The 22,408-nt window shown below is 38.6% G+C and overlaps 1 protein-coding gene across 5 annotated transcripts in view; it reads right to left on the reverse strand.

Moving 5' to 3' along the window:
* The window catches only part of LOC109091128 (receptor-type tyrosine-protein phosphatase T-like), a 236,531-nt gene that overhangs the window by 141,762 nt on the left and 72,361 nt on the right, over positions 1-22,408 (reverse strand). For all 5 annotated transcript variants that reach the window (XM_042758908.1, XM_042758907.1, XM_042758906.1 and 2 more), the window contains exons 3-6: positions 21,721-21,992; positions 19,270-19,351; positions 17,643-17,758; positions 16,285-16,459 (exon numbers count right to left, since the gene is read on the reverse strand). In XM_042758908.1, coding sequence (XP_042614842.1) covers positions 16,285-16,459; positions 17,643-17,758; positions 19,270-19,351; positions 21,721-21,992 — 645 coding nt within the window. The remainder of the gene's footprint in view (positions 1-16,284; positions 16,460-17,642; positions 17,759-19,269; positions 19,352-21,720; positions 21,993-22,408) is intronic.

The following is a 22,408-nucleotide window of genomic DNA, read 5'->3' on the forward strand; positions in this document are numbered from 1 at the left end:
AAATGGCTTATTTTACACTAACTTAAACATGCAATGTCCAATCTGCACCAAACTTCAAATATTTGATAAGAGTCATGGCCTGAAGATATCTAAAGGGCAGTGTTCAGTTATAATCATAGCGCCACCTGTTTTGCAATAGGACAGAACATACTTTATACTAACTCAAACATTCCATGTTCAATCTGCACTAAATTTCATATGCTTGATAAAAGTGCTTGACTGAAGAAATCTACATGACAAAATCCAGTTATAGTCATAGCGCCACCAGCTGGCAGCAGGAAGATTGGCACATATGAATGACTTTGGCATATTCCTCTTATATTTACCAAATTAAACGCATATTTCTCGCCGTTCGCTGTTTTACAAAAGCCATCCGGTGGTGGTGAGCCTGGGTGCGAGGGCCCGTTCATCGCTGCTTGCAGCTTTAATTTTAAATGTGTTTGGGTTTTTTATTCGCTGTTTTTATTTTTAGTTTTATGTTCGCGTTGTTTGTTATTTAATTTTTTTTTTGAATTTGTTTTTCAGTTTTGTGCGTTATTATTTTACATGTGTTTTTAAATATTTTATTTATGCTTATTATTTTTCGATCTATGACTGCAATACATTTGGCGGGATTTTGATCCCATACAACAGTCTTGACAAAAAAATAAAAATAAATAAATAAGAAACTGTGGTATCATGACAAACAACAACTAATAACTGAAAGTGCAAGAAAATAGGTGAGGGAGTGCTTGTATATAAATATGCTGGCAGAACAAAAACAAATATAAGAATGACACAAAGGCTTCAGCTCATCTCAGCTACTTCTCAAGTTCTCCAGTTCTTATGTCAGTATATTCTCTCAAAAAGATGAAATGAGAATGAATAAGGAAATATGCTAGGCTAAGACAGGCTAAAGACAACCACACAATGCCACACCGTATGGATACAGATAACAAAAGTAGCATAACCCGTTCACCAGGGGTCCCTTTCACTCCAGGAAAAACCCATTTCCTACAGACATAAGAGACTTTCTGCACACACTGTTTACTTTTTCAGGTGTAGAAGAGCATGTGTGAGAGAGCACAATCCTAAATACTCTCTCATCTTTTATTATCAAAATTCCCTTGATACAAAAAGTGAATTCCCATTTCCACTGATACTTTGCGATACGTTCAGGAATATTAGCTGCAATGTGGAAGATTGGAGTCCCTGTGCAGGTGTATGTGTGTCCATGTGACCATGTGCCCCTGTAATTTTATCCTTTATCACCTGCTGTCCGCAGGGAGGTTTTAAAAACAGCTGGATTTGTGAGAAATCTCCAGAAATCCCACCTTGCTATCTGATCAAAGCCCACTGGGTTTGTCTGATAGCAGAGCTGGAGGAGAGAGAGATGAGCTCCACTATCAAATGGGAATTTGTAGCTGTGAAACAACAATAATTGCAATCCAGTTTCTCACCTGTCGGAACATCCAATTCAACAGAAATTGAGGAAGGGATATAGAGAGAATATATGAGAAAGTTTGATTTAATCTAAAACCAGAGAGTTTTTTAATAGCCACAATTCAACTGATGCATAAACTGATGCATACACATTTTTGTTTGCGTACACACAAGAGTAGGACAGTATATCAGTATTTACGATATATTATATTTTATTCTGTCTGTGAAATAATACATACTGTATTCTTTACATACACTGTTCAAAAGTTTGGGGTTTTTCTTACCAAGGCTGCGTTTATATAACCAGAAATAAAGTACAAACAGTAATATTGTGAAATATTATTGCAATTCTATATGATTGTTTTCCATTTAAATATATTAGAAAATGTAATTTATTCCTGTAATGCAAAGCTAAATTTATAGCAGCCATTACTCCAGACATAAGCGTTACATAAAACTGGGCTGCTTAACATTATACAGTATATATTCCAGCTCTATACATGTTAAACCTCAACTTGGCTTCTTCACTTCAAGCGCTTCATATGAACAATGTCTAAAATATTACACAATCAGAAAAACATTAATAACATCAAAAAATGTATATAGCAACAAACCTCACATTTTCATTCCATTTAAGAATTGCATCACATTATGCCAAGAATCACTCAAGCACTTTCAAACAATTGCAAAGCTCTCCATAGGACTAGCAAGCTCTCTGCACACCTATTCATCAGACTACAGCAGCACCCACAAATCTCCTACATCCTCCATACTGGCACCCTCATGGGAAACGGTTCTGAGTGACTCACACAGTTGTTTCAACTCATTCGCTTTATTGTTTGGATCAAACCTCAGAGGAATGGCTCAAGGGAACCAGATGAGAGATGCCAGGAGAGATGCAGTCTGTGCCTTTGACCTGACCCTTGTCCCTTGATGCAGTATCTCTGTGGAGGTTTGATTCTCTTTGTCAGGGCGAGGAACTACAATTCCCGCTTTTTCTTCTCTCCATCTAAGAACGAATTCCCCTTCTATTTTTATAGTTGTGCATCAGTGTTAGAAATGTTTCCATTGGATGCCCTCACAGAATGCTTTAATCAAAACATTGTATTGAGCACTGTGGAAGAGCAGGGAACAAGAGAAATACAGAGGAGGAAAGCTGTAAACATACAAGCGCAGTAAGAACAGCATGAGAGGAGTGAAGGCTCTTCAAGTCCTCTTTCAGAAGAAGCACATTCAGGTCTGGACAAATAAAAGCAATGTACAGGGAACGGACGACAAGAGAGGGAGACAGTGAAAATAAGGGAGAAGGCATCTCTCGCTAGACTGAATTCATAAACCCTGCGCTGTTCAAAGACTGCATGCTGAGGCCACCTGTGCATAAAATTCAAAATTCTGCTCCAAAAACAACTCTGGACTCAGGGAGACATAAAACACACACACAAATCTCTATTCCAATATCTATTGAGCTACCTTACTGTATACTGCCTAAACAGGCCACATCCTAACTGGAGGCTCAACACAAACTTATGCGTTTGATAGCTATAAGCCTTTGCATTCATGCATTTGAATAGCAGTGTTAATTTTGTCAAAGAAGACGATGACGAAAAATATTAGTTAACAAACATTTTTTCTGTGACCAAGATGAGACGCTGATGAGCTAAAACTAATATTTGATGATAAAAACTATGACGAAATTTATGCCACGTCTTCGTTAACAAGACGAGATGGGACTAGAATGTTATTTGAGGACTACCGGACATTCAAAATACAACCTATAGGCCAGCGGTTCTCAAATGCATTACTCTAAACATATTGGGAATGAAGAATCCTTTTTGCAAGTATGTTTAAAATATATATATATATATATATATATATATATATATATATATATATATATATATATATATATATATATATATATATATATATATATATATATATATTAGATTTAATTAATGTAGAATTAATTTCTTCACTGAGTTTGACACAAGGTATGGGTTGCATGTCTTTTTCTTTTTTTTTGCAATTTGTGACCCTGGACCACAAAACCAGTCTTGAAGTTGGAACAGGCTGATCTTTTTAGTTATTTATTTATTAATTTATTTATTTTTTGACAAAGTAAAAACAACTTTAAAAAAAAAGGCATAACTTACATTCAGCCGCCATATTGAGTATTGTGACTTTTCCCACGTATTTTTCTACAAGTGGCCTGTGTCATCTCCTTAATCCTCTCTCTGCAGTCTGTAGCTCACCTGCGATGCCTTATAATGTTGCTAGGTAGGCAGCTCACTAGGTTTTGGAAACAGAACTACTGCATTCCTATGAGATGGAGATTCTGTGAAAAGCTATGCATTTCAATGCATATATGCGGCATATACTTTGAAGTGCCTGGAACTTGGAGAGCAGTGCATCATGAGGCTATGGAATACAAGCTAAATAAATAAATATTCACACAGACAAATAAAGTGGCTGCGAGTGTTTGAAGTGCTAACTCCTCGGCTCCTGCTTATCTGGGCTGTAGTATTACTGCACTCTAATCCATCTCTGTAGTGAAGGCCACTTGCAGGCAGTCTACGGACACACACACACACACACACACAGACTTCCAAAATCCTTCACTAATGCTTCTCTCTGTCTGAGTGTAGATAACACAGTGCTTTCTGCATCACCATCACACACATAAACACCTCTCACAAAAAACACACACAGACCAGCGATGTTGGCAGACATTTAGGTCCGTGTTGAAACTCTACACGCGCAAGCTGCAAACTCACTGTTTTTCTGTCCAATATCCTGAAACCACACACAAGCTCTGTTCCAAAACCTAGGGAGCTGCCTACTTAGGCAACTAACATGGAATCTCTTAAAAAAAAAAAAAAAAAAAAATCTCTACATAGGCTAAAAATATGCACGTCACAAAGCAACAGCTCACAAATGATTCCAACAGAGTTTGATACATGGTTTTTATGGGTAACTTAATAAAAAAAAAAAAATTAAATACAATTTTTTTTTTTTTGAAATAAAACGTACGTTAAATGAAAATAAATATAATAAAATAATAATAATAATAAATAATAATCTGTAAAGTACATATGAAATGCTGCCTTCGAATTTGGCCCAAAAGAGCTTAAAATCATTATCACTTATTTTTTTGTACAAAATGTAAGGGGAATTTTTTAATTAAATAAATAATTAAACACTTGAAAAAGTATCATCCAAAATATCATCCAGGCATGTTCATAATTTTGTATTATTTATTATATCTATAAATATAATAAATACAATAAAATAAAATGGCAACTGCTTTTGCACTGGGATTCAAAAATACATCTTATTTATGAAAGTACAAGTACATGACAATAAACAGAATTTAGAATTGAACTAAGAAATATTGCAGTCTATTGCATTCTTTTACAGTAGGTTAATATTCCCCGCATGCCCTTCATCAACTACACGAACATCATACCAAACAGAGACTAAAGAGAATCGATCCAGCTGTCACCTGTCATTAGCACCTCTACCTGAGGCCATCCCTCTGTCTATGAATCTATTAGCTATATCAACACTATATTATTCTCTTTCATTCACTCTCACATGAAAGGTCCAAGACTGACCAGCAGCATATCAATAAGGTCGTACTGGACACACTCATTCACACAGACCTTGCTATTATTCTGCTGATGTGAGTCTGTGGGGAGAATGTGGTGTGGATGGAGGGCCCCTGGGGGCCTCCTGTCTTGTCAGCGGCAGAGAGGGGTTTCATGAACCATGGGGATGCCAAGACCTGCATGCTAACTAGACTAGCACACTGCCTTTGCCACACTGAGAGGTTACTGTGCACAGGCCCGGGAATCACTGAGAGACAGTGAAGATTCAAGAAGAGTTCATGTCTATATTAGAATACTGAATTCAGTGTGGCGTCAAGAGATTTTTAAAAACATATGGTAATTGTATTCATTTTAAATCTATGATGAAAACAGGACCATACAAGCTGAATATATGCATATACATATACACACACACACACATATACATATACATATATATATATAGTATAAGCTGTTTGTCGACCACCAAGATCCAAACCAGATGAAAGGGTTTTCCCACCTCCAAAATCCTACTTTAACCCATAGATTTTTAATAACCTGTACAAATAGTTTTTCAAATAATTAATCTAAAACTTTTCTTTCTCCCACATCTCTCACCCCTTGAGACTGTGATGCAAATGTGTATAAATGGGCTAATAAGGCACAAAGGGTTTTGGGTTAAAATTGCATCAGGGTGAGACTGTGAGAAGACATGAGAGAGTGAAATGACTGTCAGAATGAATATTACTTAACACAGATTAGCATATAATAAATCTGAAAAATGGGAGAGCTCTGACACCACATAGGCTTGAAGAAGAGATAAAGAAAACAGGAATGGAAGAGGAAAAAAAGATGATAATGCAGGCAGGTGAAAATTATGGTACGTCCAAATGTGTCTGAAACAGAAATGAAGAGTAATATCAGGAAAGTGCTGCCTAGTGGAAAGAGAAATCACAAAAGACATCTCAATTGTTGCTCATAGAGTGAAAGAGATTAAATAGACAGCAGATTGAGAAGTCTCTACTTCCTCCTGAGAAAAAAAAACACCTCAGTTATCATCTGCTATGTCTCTTTTGTGGAATTTCATAAGAGATCTCAACAACGTCAGTGTTTGCCAAAATACCAAAGTCTGCCATCAAAAGTCAAAAGAGATCTCGGTATGAACTCAAACATTGGTACCCCTTTATATTAGGTGTCCTTAACTATTATGTACTTACATCAAAAAATAAGTACAGTGTACTTAATGTATTTATATTGTATTGCAAAACATTTTTGCTGCTGTTAAGGTGGGATACGGTTAACACAGGGACAGGTTTGGTGGTATGAGTAGGTTTAAAGGTGGGTTAATGAGTAAGGGATGAGTAAACAGTGTAATTATAAATGTAATTACAGAAATTAATTACAGATGTAATTGCATGCAGTTATTTTTTTTTAAATACAAGTACAATGTAAAAACATGAATGTACTCAGTAATGCATTGTATCAAATTATTCATTTCAATGTAAGTACATAGAATTTAAGGTCACAATATAAAGTGGGACCCAAACATTTCTCATCACATCCTTCAATCACAAAATAATCTGAACTGCTATTCACATTTACTTTATAGCTCTGTTCATCTAATCATCTAATTTATGTCTATATTTGTTTGTGTAAATGAACTCTATATAATTAAACTGTGTATAATTAAACTACATTTGCATTACCTAAAGAAAAAAAAAAACAATGCTTGCATGGAGGTAAAATAACAGTGTTTATGTTTTTTAGGCAAGTTTAGATTTCAGTTATTCATTATGCATGAATGTTAGGCCAATCACAATTCTGTATTCAAATCAGTTAGAAAGAAGACCAATTACAATTCTGAATACAAATATCACAATGACATAATGAGTGTCAGTTACATTTGACAGCTCATCTACAGTATGAATGCGTTCATTCAACAGTATGAATGATGTCAATGGGAGATTTTCAAACTTCATAACATTTACCAGAACAAAAATGTATCCTAAAGTTTAAAAATGTAGTGCAAATGCCAAGTGATTCAGGCTCAATTAGCTGCAGAATTTTTACACTTAAGGTTAGGAGTTTAGAACAAACTAACCAGATTGTTTGAGGAATATCTCTGCTGCCTTCCAAGTACTGTAATAAAACATAATTGTGAACTCATTAAAACTCCTGAGCTATGAAAGAGCAACCTGTGAGCAATAAAATGTTACTGTGGCTGAGAAAGCAATCAAAAAAGGAGACACATGCATGCATAAGGGAAACATATTTACAAAGCAAATCCTGCGAGAGCCAAAGCAAACAAGAATGAAAAAAGAGACATGAGAAGAAAATGACAAATAATGGGACTTTCTCCATGGTCACCAGCAGGAAGGTACCCTCACATTACAATTACTAGCACCTCTCTGTCTGTCTTTCTCTCTAACTCTCTCTCCATGCCATCAGTCGGTGGTTATTAATGACCCCTTCACCCCTCTATGAGCACCTCATTTATAAAACTCACCATTTTAATCTCTCAGTGTGTGTTACTCCCCTGCGCTCCCTCAGCCTGCAAACACACTCATACATTCAGTGGCTGACACCTTTATGGATTGAGGATGCAATGGTCAGTACTTACAGTTCAGGCACCTGCCCAAAACTGAGAAGACTTACTCATATTTACACACCATCCCCCTCTCTCTCTCTCTTTTTTTTTTTTTTTTTTTTTTTTTAAATTTGAAAATGCTTTCATTTTAGAGAGATTTATGCTTAAAAAAAAGATTTGCTCAGTTTAAAAGTTTGTGGTCAGTAAGATTTTTGTAAAAAAAAATATATATATATATATTTATTCAGCAAGTTTTAAACTGATGAAAAGTGTAACTTGTCAAATATAAAAGACAAAACAAAACAATGCTATTTTTTTGAATTTTCTATTAATAAGAAAAAAAAATTAAAAGTCACAGTTTCCATTAAAATATTAAGCAGCACAGCTGTTTTCAACATTGATAATAGTTAAAAAAAAAACATATATAGTTTTAAAAAAATAAAATAAAAATCTTGAGCAGCAAATCAGCATATTAGATTTATGAAGGACCATGTGACAATAGCCGCGTTTCCACTGTCGGCCAAAAGCGGGCGTCCTAGTGCGTGCCAGGGCCAGTCATGTTTCCACTGTCACTTCCAGTGCTTGATCGTGCCTCGTCGGTGCTTCCTCGGGGCCAACGGCCCGGGTTTTTTGGCCCGGAGTCTGGGTCTGGATCATTTCATAAAGCTAACAGCTATAACACCAGCATTAAAAACTTTTTTAAAATAAGTTGAGCTCAAAACTCACTTTCAGTCAGCAGCGAGTGTTTGAGTTTGATTTATCTTGTTTCGATTTGGATAATAATCACCATACAAGGTCAGAAATATTTATAAGCGATGCAAAAGACTATGCACGCTAGCCCGTTACCATAGTAAACATGGTAACTATGACTGCTTGAAGAAATCAGATGTCAGCTTCTTATTCTCTCACAATCGTGTATTTATTTAGTAACATATTTTATCTTTCATAAGTCTCGTCTCGAGTTTAGCTCCGTGTAGCCTATGTCATTAAAATATAATAATGTTTTTTGTTCGGGAGCTTTAATAAAAATATAGAAATTATAATTCTTTCTAAATGTGATGTACGTGACTACAAATAAACAGAAACCGACTCGACTGAATAAGCAGGCTATGTTCAATAACGCTTTATTTCTGTGTGACTAATTTTAAATCCTGATAAATTAATTCATCATGATCAATGTATCACTTATTATAGTAAAGCACCAATGCTTTTGGGTTAAAAAAAAAATAATAACAAAGCATGCAAACAAACGGCCGCTTTTATCATTCTCGTTTTGTGACCGCGCTAGTTCCAGTGACTTATTTCGTATGTTTTCTGATAACTTCTCTTTGTTGGTGAAATGATAGGGTTGCGTGACGTTGTTCCTGAGAGGCGTGTAAAGGGCGGGTTTTAGTGAAGCGCAGCGGAGCTTCTGGCCCGACGGTGGAAACGCAGCGCTATTTTGGCCTCGTGCTACAGGTCCGAGGCTATTAGCCCCGCCCGGCCTGTTTAAAGCACTGGCTCGCACTGGCCCGACAGTGGAAAAGCGGCTAATGAAGACTGGAGTAATAGTTTTTTTGTTTTTTTTTTCTAATGAGGTAAGAACAAGAAAAATGAGAAACACTGCCAATGGGGTATGAGAAATATATTTAATTGAGCATAATTTTACTTCTCCAGTAAATTTATCTTGCATTAAGGATGTTAAGGCCAAAAAACTGATTAAGAAAATAATGTTTCTGCAGGTCCACTTAGTCTGCATTTCTTCAGTTACACAGGGTCAAGCATTTTCAGCTCAGCTCCTGTTAAAAGTTACACCTCCAGCAAGTTCTCTTTATTAATTGTCAGTGTCTGGCTGGAACGACGCCACTCATGCCACACACGCTGCCCCCACCTCGTCCCCCTGGACTGAATCCCTGGCACCGCATGCATTAATTAATGCATATTTCATTTAGCATGCCTGTGCTGTGCAGCATATTGCCTTGCACTCTATTCATTTCCCAGGGAAATTATGTTATACATCACCCCTCTGTTGGCTCACCTAATCATGCACACACAGATGCATCCACCTCTGAATTCCCAGGATGGCACTGGACCCTCTGAGCACCTGAGGCACTCACAGCTTGAGGGATATTGCCCCAGTGCGCACCACCAACCTCCCAGGACATGCTCAGCAAAGCCAGATGCCAATGATTGCTGACAAAGATTGGCCATTACTTTACAAGAAAATCTGATTGGATGAGTCACAGATAATTATAATAATCTAAATCAATCCACAATTTCACATACTAATCAGATAATAAACTATTGCATATTTCTTTAAAATTGTTTATCATAATTTTATATAATTAATAATCATAGTTATTAAGTGAACATAGACGCCTTATACCATGTGTTGCAACCATTTCATAATAAACCATGAGGATTTCACCATGGTTAATGGGGGTTCAGACACAAAACCATTTACACTATGAATACATACAATATAAACATATAGAAAAATTCCTTTTTCATGTATGTGTCACGCCCGGGCTGGCGTGCTGAGTCAAGCGCACGAAGAAGAAGATATATATAAAGAGTTCTTTTAATGATTCACAGGAGAAAAGGGCACATCCAAACACAAATCCAAATAGTCGAACATTAAACATCCAACATTAAACATCAAACATCAACATTAATAGCGGACCCAAAAGGAACTGAACAGACAGGGTTTTTAAACACAAGGAAAGTAATCAGAGGAGTGGAAACAGGTGGGGATTAATCAATTAACAAAACGAGGAACGGAACATGACCAAATAGGGATAACACAAAAGGAACAGAAAGTCCATGACTGTGACAGTTCGCCCCATCCCGGAACGGTGTGTCCTCGCACCGAAAGAGATAGTCCAGCGGAGGGAGGGTGGAGGTTCAGGAGGTGGGCGTGGGGCAGGCAAGGGGCAGGCAATGGAGAAGGAGCATGGAGCATGGTACCAGGGTGGAGTGGATGGAGGGAGGAGCCATGGAGGAGCCCGGAGCAGTAGGAGCCAGATGGATATCCAGAGGCCAGCCAGGAAAGCGGCCCATGGTGGAGTCGACGGTGGGAGGAGCCATGGTGGAGGAGGGGCCGACAACACCAGGGGGCCGACTGACGGAGACTGAGCCGATGGCAGAGGAGTCCAAGACGGAGCCGAGCAACCGCAGAGCCAGGGTGACCCCGAGGATCCGGAGGGCCAAGGCGGAGCAGAAGGCTCAGGCGACCAAGGCGGAGGCGGGGCACCGGAAGACCGCTGCGGAGCCGGAGTGACTGAGGATGGAGGTGGAGCCGAAGGGAAGGAGGAGCCTGACAGAGCCGGAGGGATGGAGCGACGAGGCGAAGCCAGAGGAATGGAGTCCCGAGGCGGCGGATGGTCGACGACTGACCAAGGTGGAGCCGGAGGGACGAGGGAGCCCGGTGGAGCAGGTGGGATGCCGGGCCACGGTGGAGACGAGGGAGCTAGGAGCCAAGGCGGAGCCGCCGGGTCGAAGGACCGAGGAGGAGTCCAGGACTCGGAGGCTGGAGGCGGAGGCAGGGAATCCACACGCCCAGGTGGAGGTGGTGACTGGAAGTCCTGCGGCGAAACTCCGCGCCCAGATGGCGCGGACTGAGGGTGAGCTGCGGGACTGACTGGCACCAGTGGGGATGAGGTCGAGGAACTGGCTGGTCTAGGAGGAGATGAGAGAGGGAGGATGGGAGGAAAGACAGAAGGATCTGGGCTGGGCGGAACCAGCGGAGAAACAGAAGGGTCGAGGCTGGGCGGAACCAGCGGAGAAACAGGAGGGTCAGGGCTGGACGGAACCAGCGGGAGAGGAGCAGAGGAACTGACATGTCTAGGAGGAGGCGGGAGAGGGAGGTTGGGAGGGGAACACAGGATTGTCAGGGCTGGGCGGAACCAGCGGAGAAACAGGAGGATCAGGGCTGGGCGGAACCAGCGGAGAAACAGGAGGGTCAGAGCTGGACGGAACCAGCGGAGAAACAGAAGGATCGAGGCTGGGCGGAACCAGCGGAGAAACAGGAGGATCAGGGCTGGACGGAACCAGCGGGAGAGGAGCAGAGGAACTGACATGTCTAGGAGGAGGCGGGAGAGGGAGGTTGGGAGGGAACACAGGATTGTCAGGGCTGGGCGGAACCAGCGGAGAAACAGGAGGATCAGGGCTGGGCGGAACCAGCGGAGAAACAGGAGGGTCAGAGCTGGACGGAACCAGCGGAGAAACAGAAGGATCGAGGCTGGGCGGAACCAGCGGAAGAGGAGCAGAGGAACTGACAGGTCGAAGAGAGGAGGCGGGAGAGGGAGGTTGGGAGGGGCGGACAGGAGGATCAGGGCTGGACAGAAACAGCGAAGGAACAGAAGGATCAGGAATAACCTCCCCAAACCAGTCTATTAGATCCATAATTTCTTCTGTATACTTCCCAGAAACCACATGCAGCTCACCCTCAGTCGCAGGAGTGTGGGCGGGGCGCTCCTCCACGCCCTCGATCTCCACCAAACGTCCCACGACGCACGGGGTTGCCGGCTCACACACCTGGTCAGTCGCGCTCTCGAGTTCCTCCTCCCTGTCGGCGATAGGCTCGGGCTCTGCGGCTGCGGCGGTCTCTAGCTCCGTGCAGCGGGGTGATGGCTGGCTGGTCTCTGGGTCGGGAGTGGGGCTGGAGATCTCCTCCTCAGCGGGGCAGCAGACGGTGAACGGAGATCCGTTTTGCTGCAGCACCCACTCCACGAACGCGGCGAAATCCTCTCTGGGACCGTTCGCTGGGAGGCGTGCCTTACACCGCTCGCTCAGGCCAGCATAGTAAAACGCACTGAGCGCGCGGTCCGGGAAGTCTGTAAGGCACGCCAGATCGAAAAAGTCCCTGGTATGGTCCTCCAGCGAACGGTCCAGTTGCTCCAGGCATAGGAGTCGGACGCCGGGGATCTCCATTCCGAGAGGGGGCAAAACCAACAAACAAAAAAAAAACACGAAAAGAAAAAAGGAAGATAAGACTGTTTGGTTTTTGTGTTCTGTATTGTGTGGGGTGGGGTGTTGAGTGATGAGCACGAGGAAGAAGATATATATAAAGAGTTCTTTTAATGATTCACAGGAGAAAAGGGCACATCCAAACACAAATCCAAATAGTCGAACATTAAACATCAAACATCAAACCTTATCAATAGCGGACAAAACGGAACTGAACAGACAGGGTTTTTAAACACAAGGAAAGTAATGAGGGGAATGGAAACAGGTGGGGATTAATCAATTAACAAAACGAGGAACGGAACATGACCAAATAGGGATAACACAAAAGGAACAGAAAGTCCATGACTGTGACAGTATGACTCCACAGAAATACAAAACCCTCTGTGTAGGTTCACAAAATATTGATTTGATAGACTAATTTAAGCATATTTGTAATAAATTTAGATTTATAATAATATGCTTAACAGTGACTTAGTTTGACGTTGAAAATTTGATATTGCACTTAGCCTAAATTCAAACTTTAAAAATTGTGTGCTACGTACACTTAACGTATAAATAAAGGGGTCACTTCGAATTTTGTGAAAAGCCAGTTTAACAACTTTATTTTATCATGAATATGGGGACGCAACACTTTTAAAAATATGTAGCTTTGCACATCCTGTCCTGGCGTAGCAACACTAGATATGATCTTACAGTTCATTTACACATTAGTGGTCTTTAATAACATGTGGAATTCCAGCAGAATACCTCATAAATCACTGCTTGAAATGACAGATAACAGCCTTGACAATAGAGAAAATCGCTAAAAATGGGCTTCACTTGTCTCAATTGAGTTCCAATTGGGTCGCTGTGTCCATTTCTTTTACTGTCTATGGGATTACTGATGTAAAGGCTTAATTTCCGTTCTAATTAATCCATATTGCGCAAAAGGTGCGCAGAATCGTGCTCCTTGAATGCACTCTCGGTGGAATTGGGTCGCTGTGGTTGAATGGTGAAAACTCGCATCTGATTGGCTAAAGAGTACGACAGACCCACGTGGGAAGAGAGCTCTGCCAGGAAAGTCTCAAAAAACACACACACACACAAATCCGAGTGGATTCGTAGTAAATGACGATTTGTACATTCAGACACTCGTACATTTTAAACATTCAAAGGTTTTTGTGCACAGTTGTATATCAACGAATTGTGTTTTGCATTTGTGAAATGTATTTTATGAATATATAATTTAATTTTGCGCATGTGAATTGCTTTTTGTGAATATATATTTTTTTTCACGCACGTGAATTTTTTTTGTGTGTACGTGAATTAGGTTTCATGCATGTGAAATTGTTTACGCATGTGTGAATCGTGTTTTTTGCGTGAATTATATTTGAGACTAATCTGTCTCCATACTATTTGACTATATTTTAAAATGTAATTTATTCCTGTGATGCAAAGCTGAATTTTGAATTTCTGAATTAGAAATCATTCTAATATGCTGATTTGCTGCTCAATAAATATTTCTTATTATTATCAATGTTTAAAACAGTTGTGCTGCTTAATATGTTATAGAAATCATGAGGCAGTGTTTTTCAGGATTCAGTGATGAATAGAAAGTTTAAAAGAACATGCATTTACTGTCATTTTTGATCAAATTTGTGCATCCTTGCTAAATAAGAGCATTAATTTCTTTAACATTCATTTCTTTAACTTTTGAACAGTAGTCTATTTATTCATATGATGAAAGTCAGATCACATACGCAATCTAAAGCACACATATTTAAATTATGAACAGTATGTAAACTATTTAAGGCATTTACAAACAATCAAATTATGTTTGTGAAATTTTTACCTGGTTCTGGGTTTCTAAAGTTTCCCCAAATGATACTGGGACAACCAAGTCTTACAGAGCAAATACAGGACTTGAAACTGTCCCGCAGTGCTTGCTCTAGCAGCAAAAGCAATGCTAAATCATCTGCAAAGAGAATCTTTAGATCTGCTGTCATGCTGGGTACACCTGGGAACTCGAGTGATTCCTACTCTATGCAGGTTTGTCAGGCCTTAAACTTACTTTTACTATCTGAGTCAAAGATTCAGTTCTGTTTGAATGATTCTTTGACTCAGAATCTAATCTGCACAGACAACTACATGCACATAAAATATATATCTTTTCGAACCACTGGTGCTAGTTTGTGATGGGACAGTCAGTTTGGTCTAACAATGGCAGAAGGGGTGCAAGAAGTGTTTGAGAAACCTACTTGAAAACATTATTTCTGTAATTTCACTAGTGGCACAGCAATTACATTATTGCCCAGTCTACCTTAAAAATAATTTCTTTTAGTCATCTCATTATTATTCATAGATATTCATACATTTTTACATTTGAATAGACACCAATACATACAATAGCATATGGATGGCTTTTTAATGCATGGCACACCACAGAAATACAAAATCCTCTGTTTAGGTTCAGAGAATATTGAACGGATAACCTAATTTTAGCATATTTCTAACAAATGAGATTTATTAAATATGCTTAACAGTGCTGAAATATTAATTTAACACAGTTAGCACTCGCATAAACCTAATTTGACACTGAAACTTAGATTTTTTTTGATATATCGCGTATTAGTCTAAATTAAAACACACTCTACATAGAAATAAAGAGGAGATGTTGAATTATTGGTCAAACGATATTCTAGTACTTTGTAAAAAGCCAATTTACCTAATCTATTGCTATCTGAAATGAATAATAACAGCTCCTAATAAAGACTAAGGACAATTACTGATGTCTCTGTAGTGATTAAAGGGTTTAATCATGTCTTTTTCCAAAAGCAGCAGTGAGAAACTGTTAGATGTTAGTTAATTCTCTTTTTTTTTTTTTTTACTTCCCAGTGCCATATGGGCAGATAAGCTTGAATCCAAGAAAAAGCTTATCAGGGGTAAAGAGCACCAACTAAAGGTGTTTTTTGGCCATGCTAAGTCACACATGGCACAGCTACAGCCAAACAGATGCTAGCGTTTCTCTCAAGTCCAGTGACCACATGCTAACAAGGCTTGCAGAAAGAGAACAAAGCTTTCTGTTATTTCTGCTTAAGTGGGACAATGTCTGTGTAGTGAAGCTGAGGCTCTACCCCATTATCTTAAGAAACAGAGGAGAATCAAGGCTTCTATACTAGTTGTTAGCAATGCTAGCTGAAATAATGAACACTCTGTGGGTAACAATTCAGGAGGAATCCTGCTGTTGACAGCTGATGCCAGTTATAAGTGCTGTATTTTCGGTTTGCTTTGTGTGTGTGTGTGTGTGTGTGTGTGTGTGTGTGTGTGTGTGTGTGTGTGTGTGTGTGTGTGTGTGTGTGCGTGCGTGTGTGTGTGTGTGTGTGTGTGTGTGTGTGTTTTGGTGTGCATCTCTCAATGTGCACGCCAGCATTTGAAAGCCAATGTGAACACTGGGCCACATTTATGAAATGTGAGCTATGGTAATTTGCATAAAATCAAAGTAAACTTTCTGCATACATGTAAGTTTTTCAGACAATAGGGAACAAGAATGGAGAATGTACACTGAAAAAAAAAAAGACACAAGAAGGATGGCTAAAAGATACTGCCTGTCATCTAACAGAATTGAATAGGTTGTAATAAAGAGTTTATCAAATACGACATGTAAGGGCCAAAAGCAATTAGATCATCATTACAATTTCACAATCATATTTTAGTTCCTTGAAAAACGCAGTGGCATAAATGTTTGCAGGTGTCCATACGCACCTTTAACACTGAGTTCAGCATAGTTTGAAACTCCAGATCCTCCATCAGAACGAATGACGCAGCGATAACGGCTGGTGCTGCGCTGTGACGTGTCCATTATGCTAACAGTGGCAGAGAAGCGCCGGTGGTTCACCACTCGGGTCACCATGAGAGATGTGTCTTTACCATTCCATTGCTGAAAAACAGAAAAATAATCATCCTTGCAACACTGTGTAACTGATTATATGCACACATCAATTTTTTTTTTTTTTTTCTTCATTTCTTTGTTTTACAAAGTGCACCATAGTGCCACATCAAGACAGACGCACAAGCTCTTAAAGCACACTGTCCACAATGAGAACTGGTGTTATGTCTTCATGTTTTAGAGCTGTAGCACAGGATAGATGGAGGCTTATAGTCTCCAGCCAAGGGAAAAAGTAATTTTATCCAAGACTTCATGGACAAAGACACTGGCTTAGAAATCCTGCTGACAAAAATCACCAACAAGTTATTAAGTTTCCTCAAGCGATGTGTCTCGGGACAAAGGTTTAAAACCTCCCAATGCAAATTAAGTAAACGTTACACGCACACACATAATAGAGATGCTCGGGTATAAAATCAACATTTTGAGCATGTACACTAAAAGAAAAATGTGAAATGACTGTCATTTATTTAAAATCTTATATTGGTCTAATTGAAAATCAGACGAATATAACAAGTTTTGTTCTATTAATAAATCCCCAATAAAAAAGCAAATAAAACTCTTTTGATGTGTACATAACAAAAAAATAAATAAAATTAAATTACAAAATTTGCTGCATATTTCAGAAAACGTCACAATAAATATTAAGGTCTTTCAAACTTGTCTTTATTTATAGTAAGTAAACTAAACTAAACATTGACTAACAAAATATTTTAGTTTAAGTAAAAAAAAAAAAATCTATTTTCATGTTATAGCTAATGCAGCTTTTGTTTATGGTGAAATTCAGTTGTAAAAATAGATAGACAAAAAATTTTTGTCTTTGGGAAAAGAAACAATGTTTGAACCAAACCATAAATATAATTTGAGAATTTATTTAATTTTTATATTTTTTGCTGTAACATATTAAAATTGGTCATAAGTATAATTTTTTTCAGTGCTATAATCAAACCAGGTTTGATTTGTCACTTATAGGTATTTTTTATTTTTACTCTTGAGATTTAAAATCTCTTGCAAGCAGGTCCTGGACAAAACAGGCAGCACATTTAAAAAAAAAATATATATATATATATCACACACAAAAATAATGTTATTAAAAATATATATGTTGCTGTCCCTTTATGTGAGATTATATGAGAACACATAAAGTTCGTGTGTGTGAGGTTGTGTACTGACTCACCTGTAGCCAGAGTTTGTCATGTTGTGACCATTTGCCTCCAGCAGTACACTGGAAGGTGGCATTCTGTCCCACGTTCACCTCGACATTCTGCAGCCGCAGAAAATGTGGTGTCTTGCCTACCAAACAAAACACATATACCTTCATAAAATCATAAAACAGCATCCATGCAAATAATATAAAGCACATGTGCTCTATAGACACTGGTAGTCAACTATGCAGTGGCCCAAAAAGGCTACAAGTTTACCCAAGTGGATGGGTAAAACTGGATGACAAAATGTACATTTTGACTGGTATATTGTTTTATGGCATATTGTTTTATCATTTCAAACCTAACAAATATCTTTTTGTGAAATATTTACCTCATGAAGTGTACTTTTGTTAACATTTCTACAAAATATAAAAAGAAATAGTCTTTTATAGTATCTATCGACATGACATTGTAATTTGGTAAGTGCTCCTTTCACTTGTTGTATTTTGTGATGGTGAACATCGTTTCTGTCTGGTTTTCTGAGTGTACGCTCAGAATCACCATCTGAAATCAAAAAATTTAATGGAGCTCACATTTCCAATAAACATTCTCTCATTTGCATGTACAGGTGCAAAGAAGTTTACAGGTGCATTTGTCAGAAGTGTAACTCTTGCACTAGCTGAACTCTTGATTCTCAGTACAGCAGTCTCCACCCACTCTCTCTGCCAGCTTTATTATCTGTGCATGCATTTCTGCACAAAAGCAATATCAATCTTTTATAATTAAAGTCACTGAGAATATAGATTTCTTTTTTAAGTATCTTTGCTATAACGTGGAAAGCATTCAAATTTAATGAAGGAATCTTAAAATGATCCACTATTATTATTATGGCAAGTAAAAAAATAAAAAACAGAGTCAAGATAAGATTCTTCCATGATCTATACTTGTGTTCCTTCAACTCGGTTCTTATTACATTTTTATTGAAAATTCTGGTTATGTGGAATGGAATACTAGCTTACTGCATATGGTGGAATATACACTATTTACTGTTTTGCAAACACTAAATGTAAAGCTATATGTCATGCAAAGATAACCAATGCCAGCTGTTGAGATGAATGACTTTTCTTTTAATAAAAGCATCTGCTAAATAATGACATGTAAATGTAAATGGCACATGCCCACTTTACATTAGCTGTCAGTTATCACCTCTGGAAGTAAAAACTGTCATTTTGCACTTTGCACATTTGTCTAACCCCCCAATAAAATGCTTATGACGTGCAATGATGAATCATGCACAATAAGACCAGGGGTCATGTTCACTTCTACAATATGAATGAACCTCATTTCTTCATCGGTGCTGCTGGCTTTACATTAGTGACACAGAAAGATCTAAGACAATGGAAGTCAAAGGCTAAAGTTCTCCTGTCCCAACAAAAAATGATGAACAGGGCCTGAAGTCTGAGCACTCAGCTCTGCAATCTGTCTCCCTCTATCTCTCATCCTCAGCACAGACCTGCTTGTTTGCTGGCCTTTTCCATCTCTGTTCAACCCTCGATCCACATGAAGTGCTTTTCACAGTAGTTGACAGACTGAACTCCTACAGCGTAGCCAAGACTGTGAAAGTAAGCCGGCGCCGTGTGTGTGTATGTGTTTACTCACGGCAAGGGTGGGCCAAAACGTGCATCTCATCCACTGCGATGAACCCAGGATGCCCTTGTACAGACACAGCCTCAAAAATAACCTAAACGAGAGAAGAGGGGAGAGGAAATCAAGTGTTTAAATCAAGTCAGCTTGTTTCAGACTGAACTGAGATGGTCTGTTTATTTCAAGCATGAAAATATGTAAAGTACTAAGTCAGCAGGAGAAATCTTTAACTGTAAAACCACATACGTCAGCCCCAAATCATATTCAAGAACTTGCGGCACACTTAAAAATATTTGAATGTCCATGCATCTTGCATTTATTTTAAAGAAAGACAGCACAAGAAAACTTTTCAAGCCATAATAATCTGATAATCTGCACTCAAACTCTGCAAACATAAATTCGAACACACACATATGGGACTGGCATATTTTGCATGGCATACTGTACATGCCATGTGATGAGGACATGTGTGGTCTGAACAATGTCCTCTCTCTCAGAGCTGCCAAGTACTGGCACTAAAAAGCCAAAACCTGGACACAGGATGAACTTGAGGCAATGGCTTCCCAAAAAGGCCTCACTGTGACCAGTCAAGAGACTCGATCTACTTGATTCACTACAGATTCACCATATTATTCAGGATGAGGCTGTGAAGACTAAAGGTGTGTGTTTGCACAAACCACAACCATAGAATGTCACGTTTCAGATCAGATCATGTTGTAGAAACTGCATTCAGTGGCTTAAGCTTTATGTTGTACTTTAGATCAATTCTCAATTCTTAACCCTAGAAAAGAGCAGTGTGAATATCCTGCCACACAGGTTTGGAATGAAATGAGTTTGAGCAAATAATGACAGTATTTTCCATTTTGAATGAGCAGACCTTTTACATCATTATTTATCATCCTTGCCCCTACTCAAGGACATTGCTGTATTCATAATTTATTCACAACATTATGGGTGACACAAATGATCTCTAAAACTGTCAGGACATGGCAAAAAGAACAGCTTTTTAAAAATGTACCATCACAAATTCGAAAAGAGTCAGATTTGCCTTTTTTTTCTGCATATCATAAAACTTTACCCTTTAAACACTGTCATGTTGAAAGTGGCACCCTACTATTTAAAATGTGTCACGGCAGGAAACAAGTCAGTTAACCCAAAGATTCGTTCTGGCAAAATTGGCCACTTATCTGCAAATCTGTTGCTCTAATCAAACTCACAGTGGGATATTTTTCAGTATAGTTTATGATCCCACGGGCAGAATTTCTAGTAGATATTAGTTCTCGATATTTAACTGGTAATTTATTATGTTCAACTCAGCAAGAGAAGCAAATGCTTTTAAAAACTTTAAATGGCATTCTGTTAGCACAAACTGGGAACAAGCACCTAGAGACTATGATTGTCAATTTTTGTCAAGAATATGTCAGTCTTAATTCAAAATCAAAATAAAACCACAAAATAAAGAAATATAAAATATAGTTTTAATATTTAATTATAAGTAATACAATACAATTTATTATAAAATAATTTCTAAAATTTTAAAAGCAATTGTAATCTAAATTAAATCTAAATGATAATATTTATAATTTATAATATGCAATAAATAATAATGATAATAATTAATACGTTTATATTAATATACCCTTTTTGGTTATATATACTTGCACATGTTTTAATGACGTTGCCTACAAGCACAAATACATACACACACACACGTACACACATGCACATACACACAAGCTTTGATACTGCCCGCTGGTCAAATAGATGCCCTCAGCAAATATTGCCTTTAGCAAATATTAGTCTGCTGTTTGCCAAGAGACGTTCAGTATTCCCAGCACAGGCTAAATATTTGCTCTTCTCATTAGTTAATTCAATTACATGGCTAATCTTATGAGGGTATTTCACTCCACAGACTGATCGGTGAATCTACAGAAAGAATGAAGAGGAGCAGAGAGGCAGAGAGACAGAGAAGAGATCTGGGTGTGAAGAATCAGAAGAGAAAAAGAAGGAGGGAGCGAGAGTGAGATGTAATAAGCAAAAAGACCGATCTAAAATTAACAGCTAAAAGCTTATTCACCAGGGCCATTTGTGAGATTAGGGGACAGTGATTGCAGTGGTAATTGGTCTAGAGAGCAATCTACTGCCCCTCTCTGCAGTTCAATTGGTGCCATTCACCACAAATATATGGCAGAAAATAAACTTCTGTCTATTTCAGTGGCCAAGTGGACAAAATTTTCAGCACTTCTCTAGCTGCTGGTCATTTGTTTGCTACGTGGCTCATCCTGCTAAAAAGCTAACTGATCATGGTTGTCATCATTTGCTCCACAGACTTCCATTGTAAGTATGCAACTGTCAGTGCATTTTTTTGTATGTAAACCAGAATATTCTGAATATTTTTTAAACACACGGTATGAAGATTCTCTAAACTGAAACCCATGACTTTGGCATTGTTAGCATCATGCTTACCTGATAGGAGTTGGGCCAAAAGGTGCTAATGGCGAGTTCGGCCTTCACCCAGCCTTCAGTGACGGGTGCTGAGGCATTCCAGATGGGATTGCCCTGTGGTCCACCATCCACTTTTATGTAGACATTAAGGGTTCCGGGACTCGTCCCATCCCGGCTAGACAGGGAGTAGTGGAAGTCTATGCAGTGGGTGTCGTTCTCTTTTAGCGTGGGCAGGAGCAGGTGGGCCTTCTGACCTGATGCACGACCTGAAGCATTCACTATCATGAAAGAACCTAGAAAAACGAGGAAAACATCACTTACAATAGGTCAAACAATCACCTGGAGACTTAACTTCACTTTATTTGAAGGAATTGGAAGTAGTTGAATAGAATAGAATAGAATAGAATAGAATAGAATAGAATAGAATAGAATAGAATAGAATAGAATAGAATAGAATTCCGTTTATCACTTTCACTCACTCAACATCACTCATCAGTTATCATTCCTTTTAGTGATGTCCTTCTTGAAATATATATATATATATATATATATATATATATATATATACACACACACACACACACACAAACACACTTTAGAATAGGGAACATTTATTCACTATTAACTATGACTTTTCGCTCAATAAATACCTAATTTGCTGCTTATTAATAGTTAGTAAGGTAGTTGTTAAGTTTAGGCATTGGGTAGA

Source organism: Cyprinus carpio, chromosome A6 (genome assembly GCF_018340385.1).
Source record: "Cyprinus carpio isolate SPL01 chromosome A6, ASM1834038v1, whole genome shotgun sequence".
NCBI classification, from domain to species: Eukaryota; Metazoa; Chordata; class Actinopteri; order Cypriniformes; family Cyprinidae; genus Cyprinus; species Cyprinus carpio.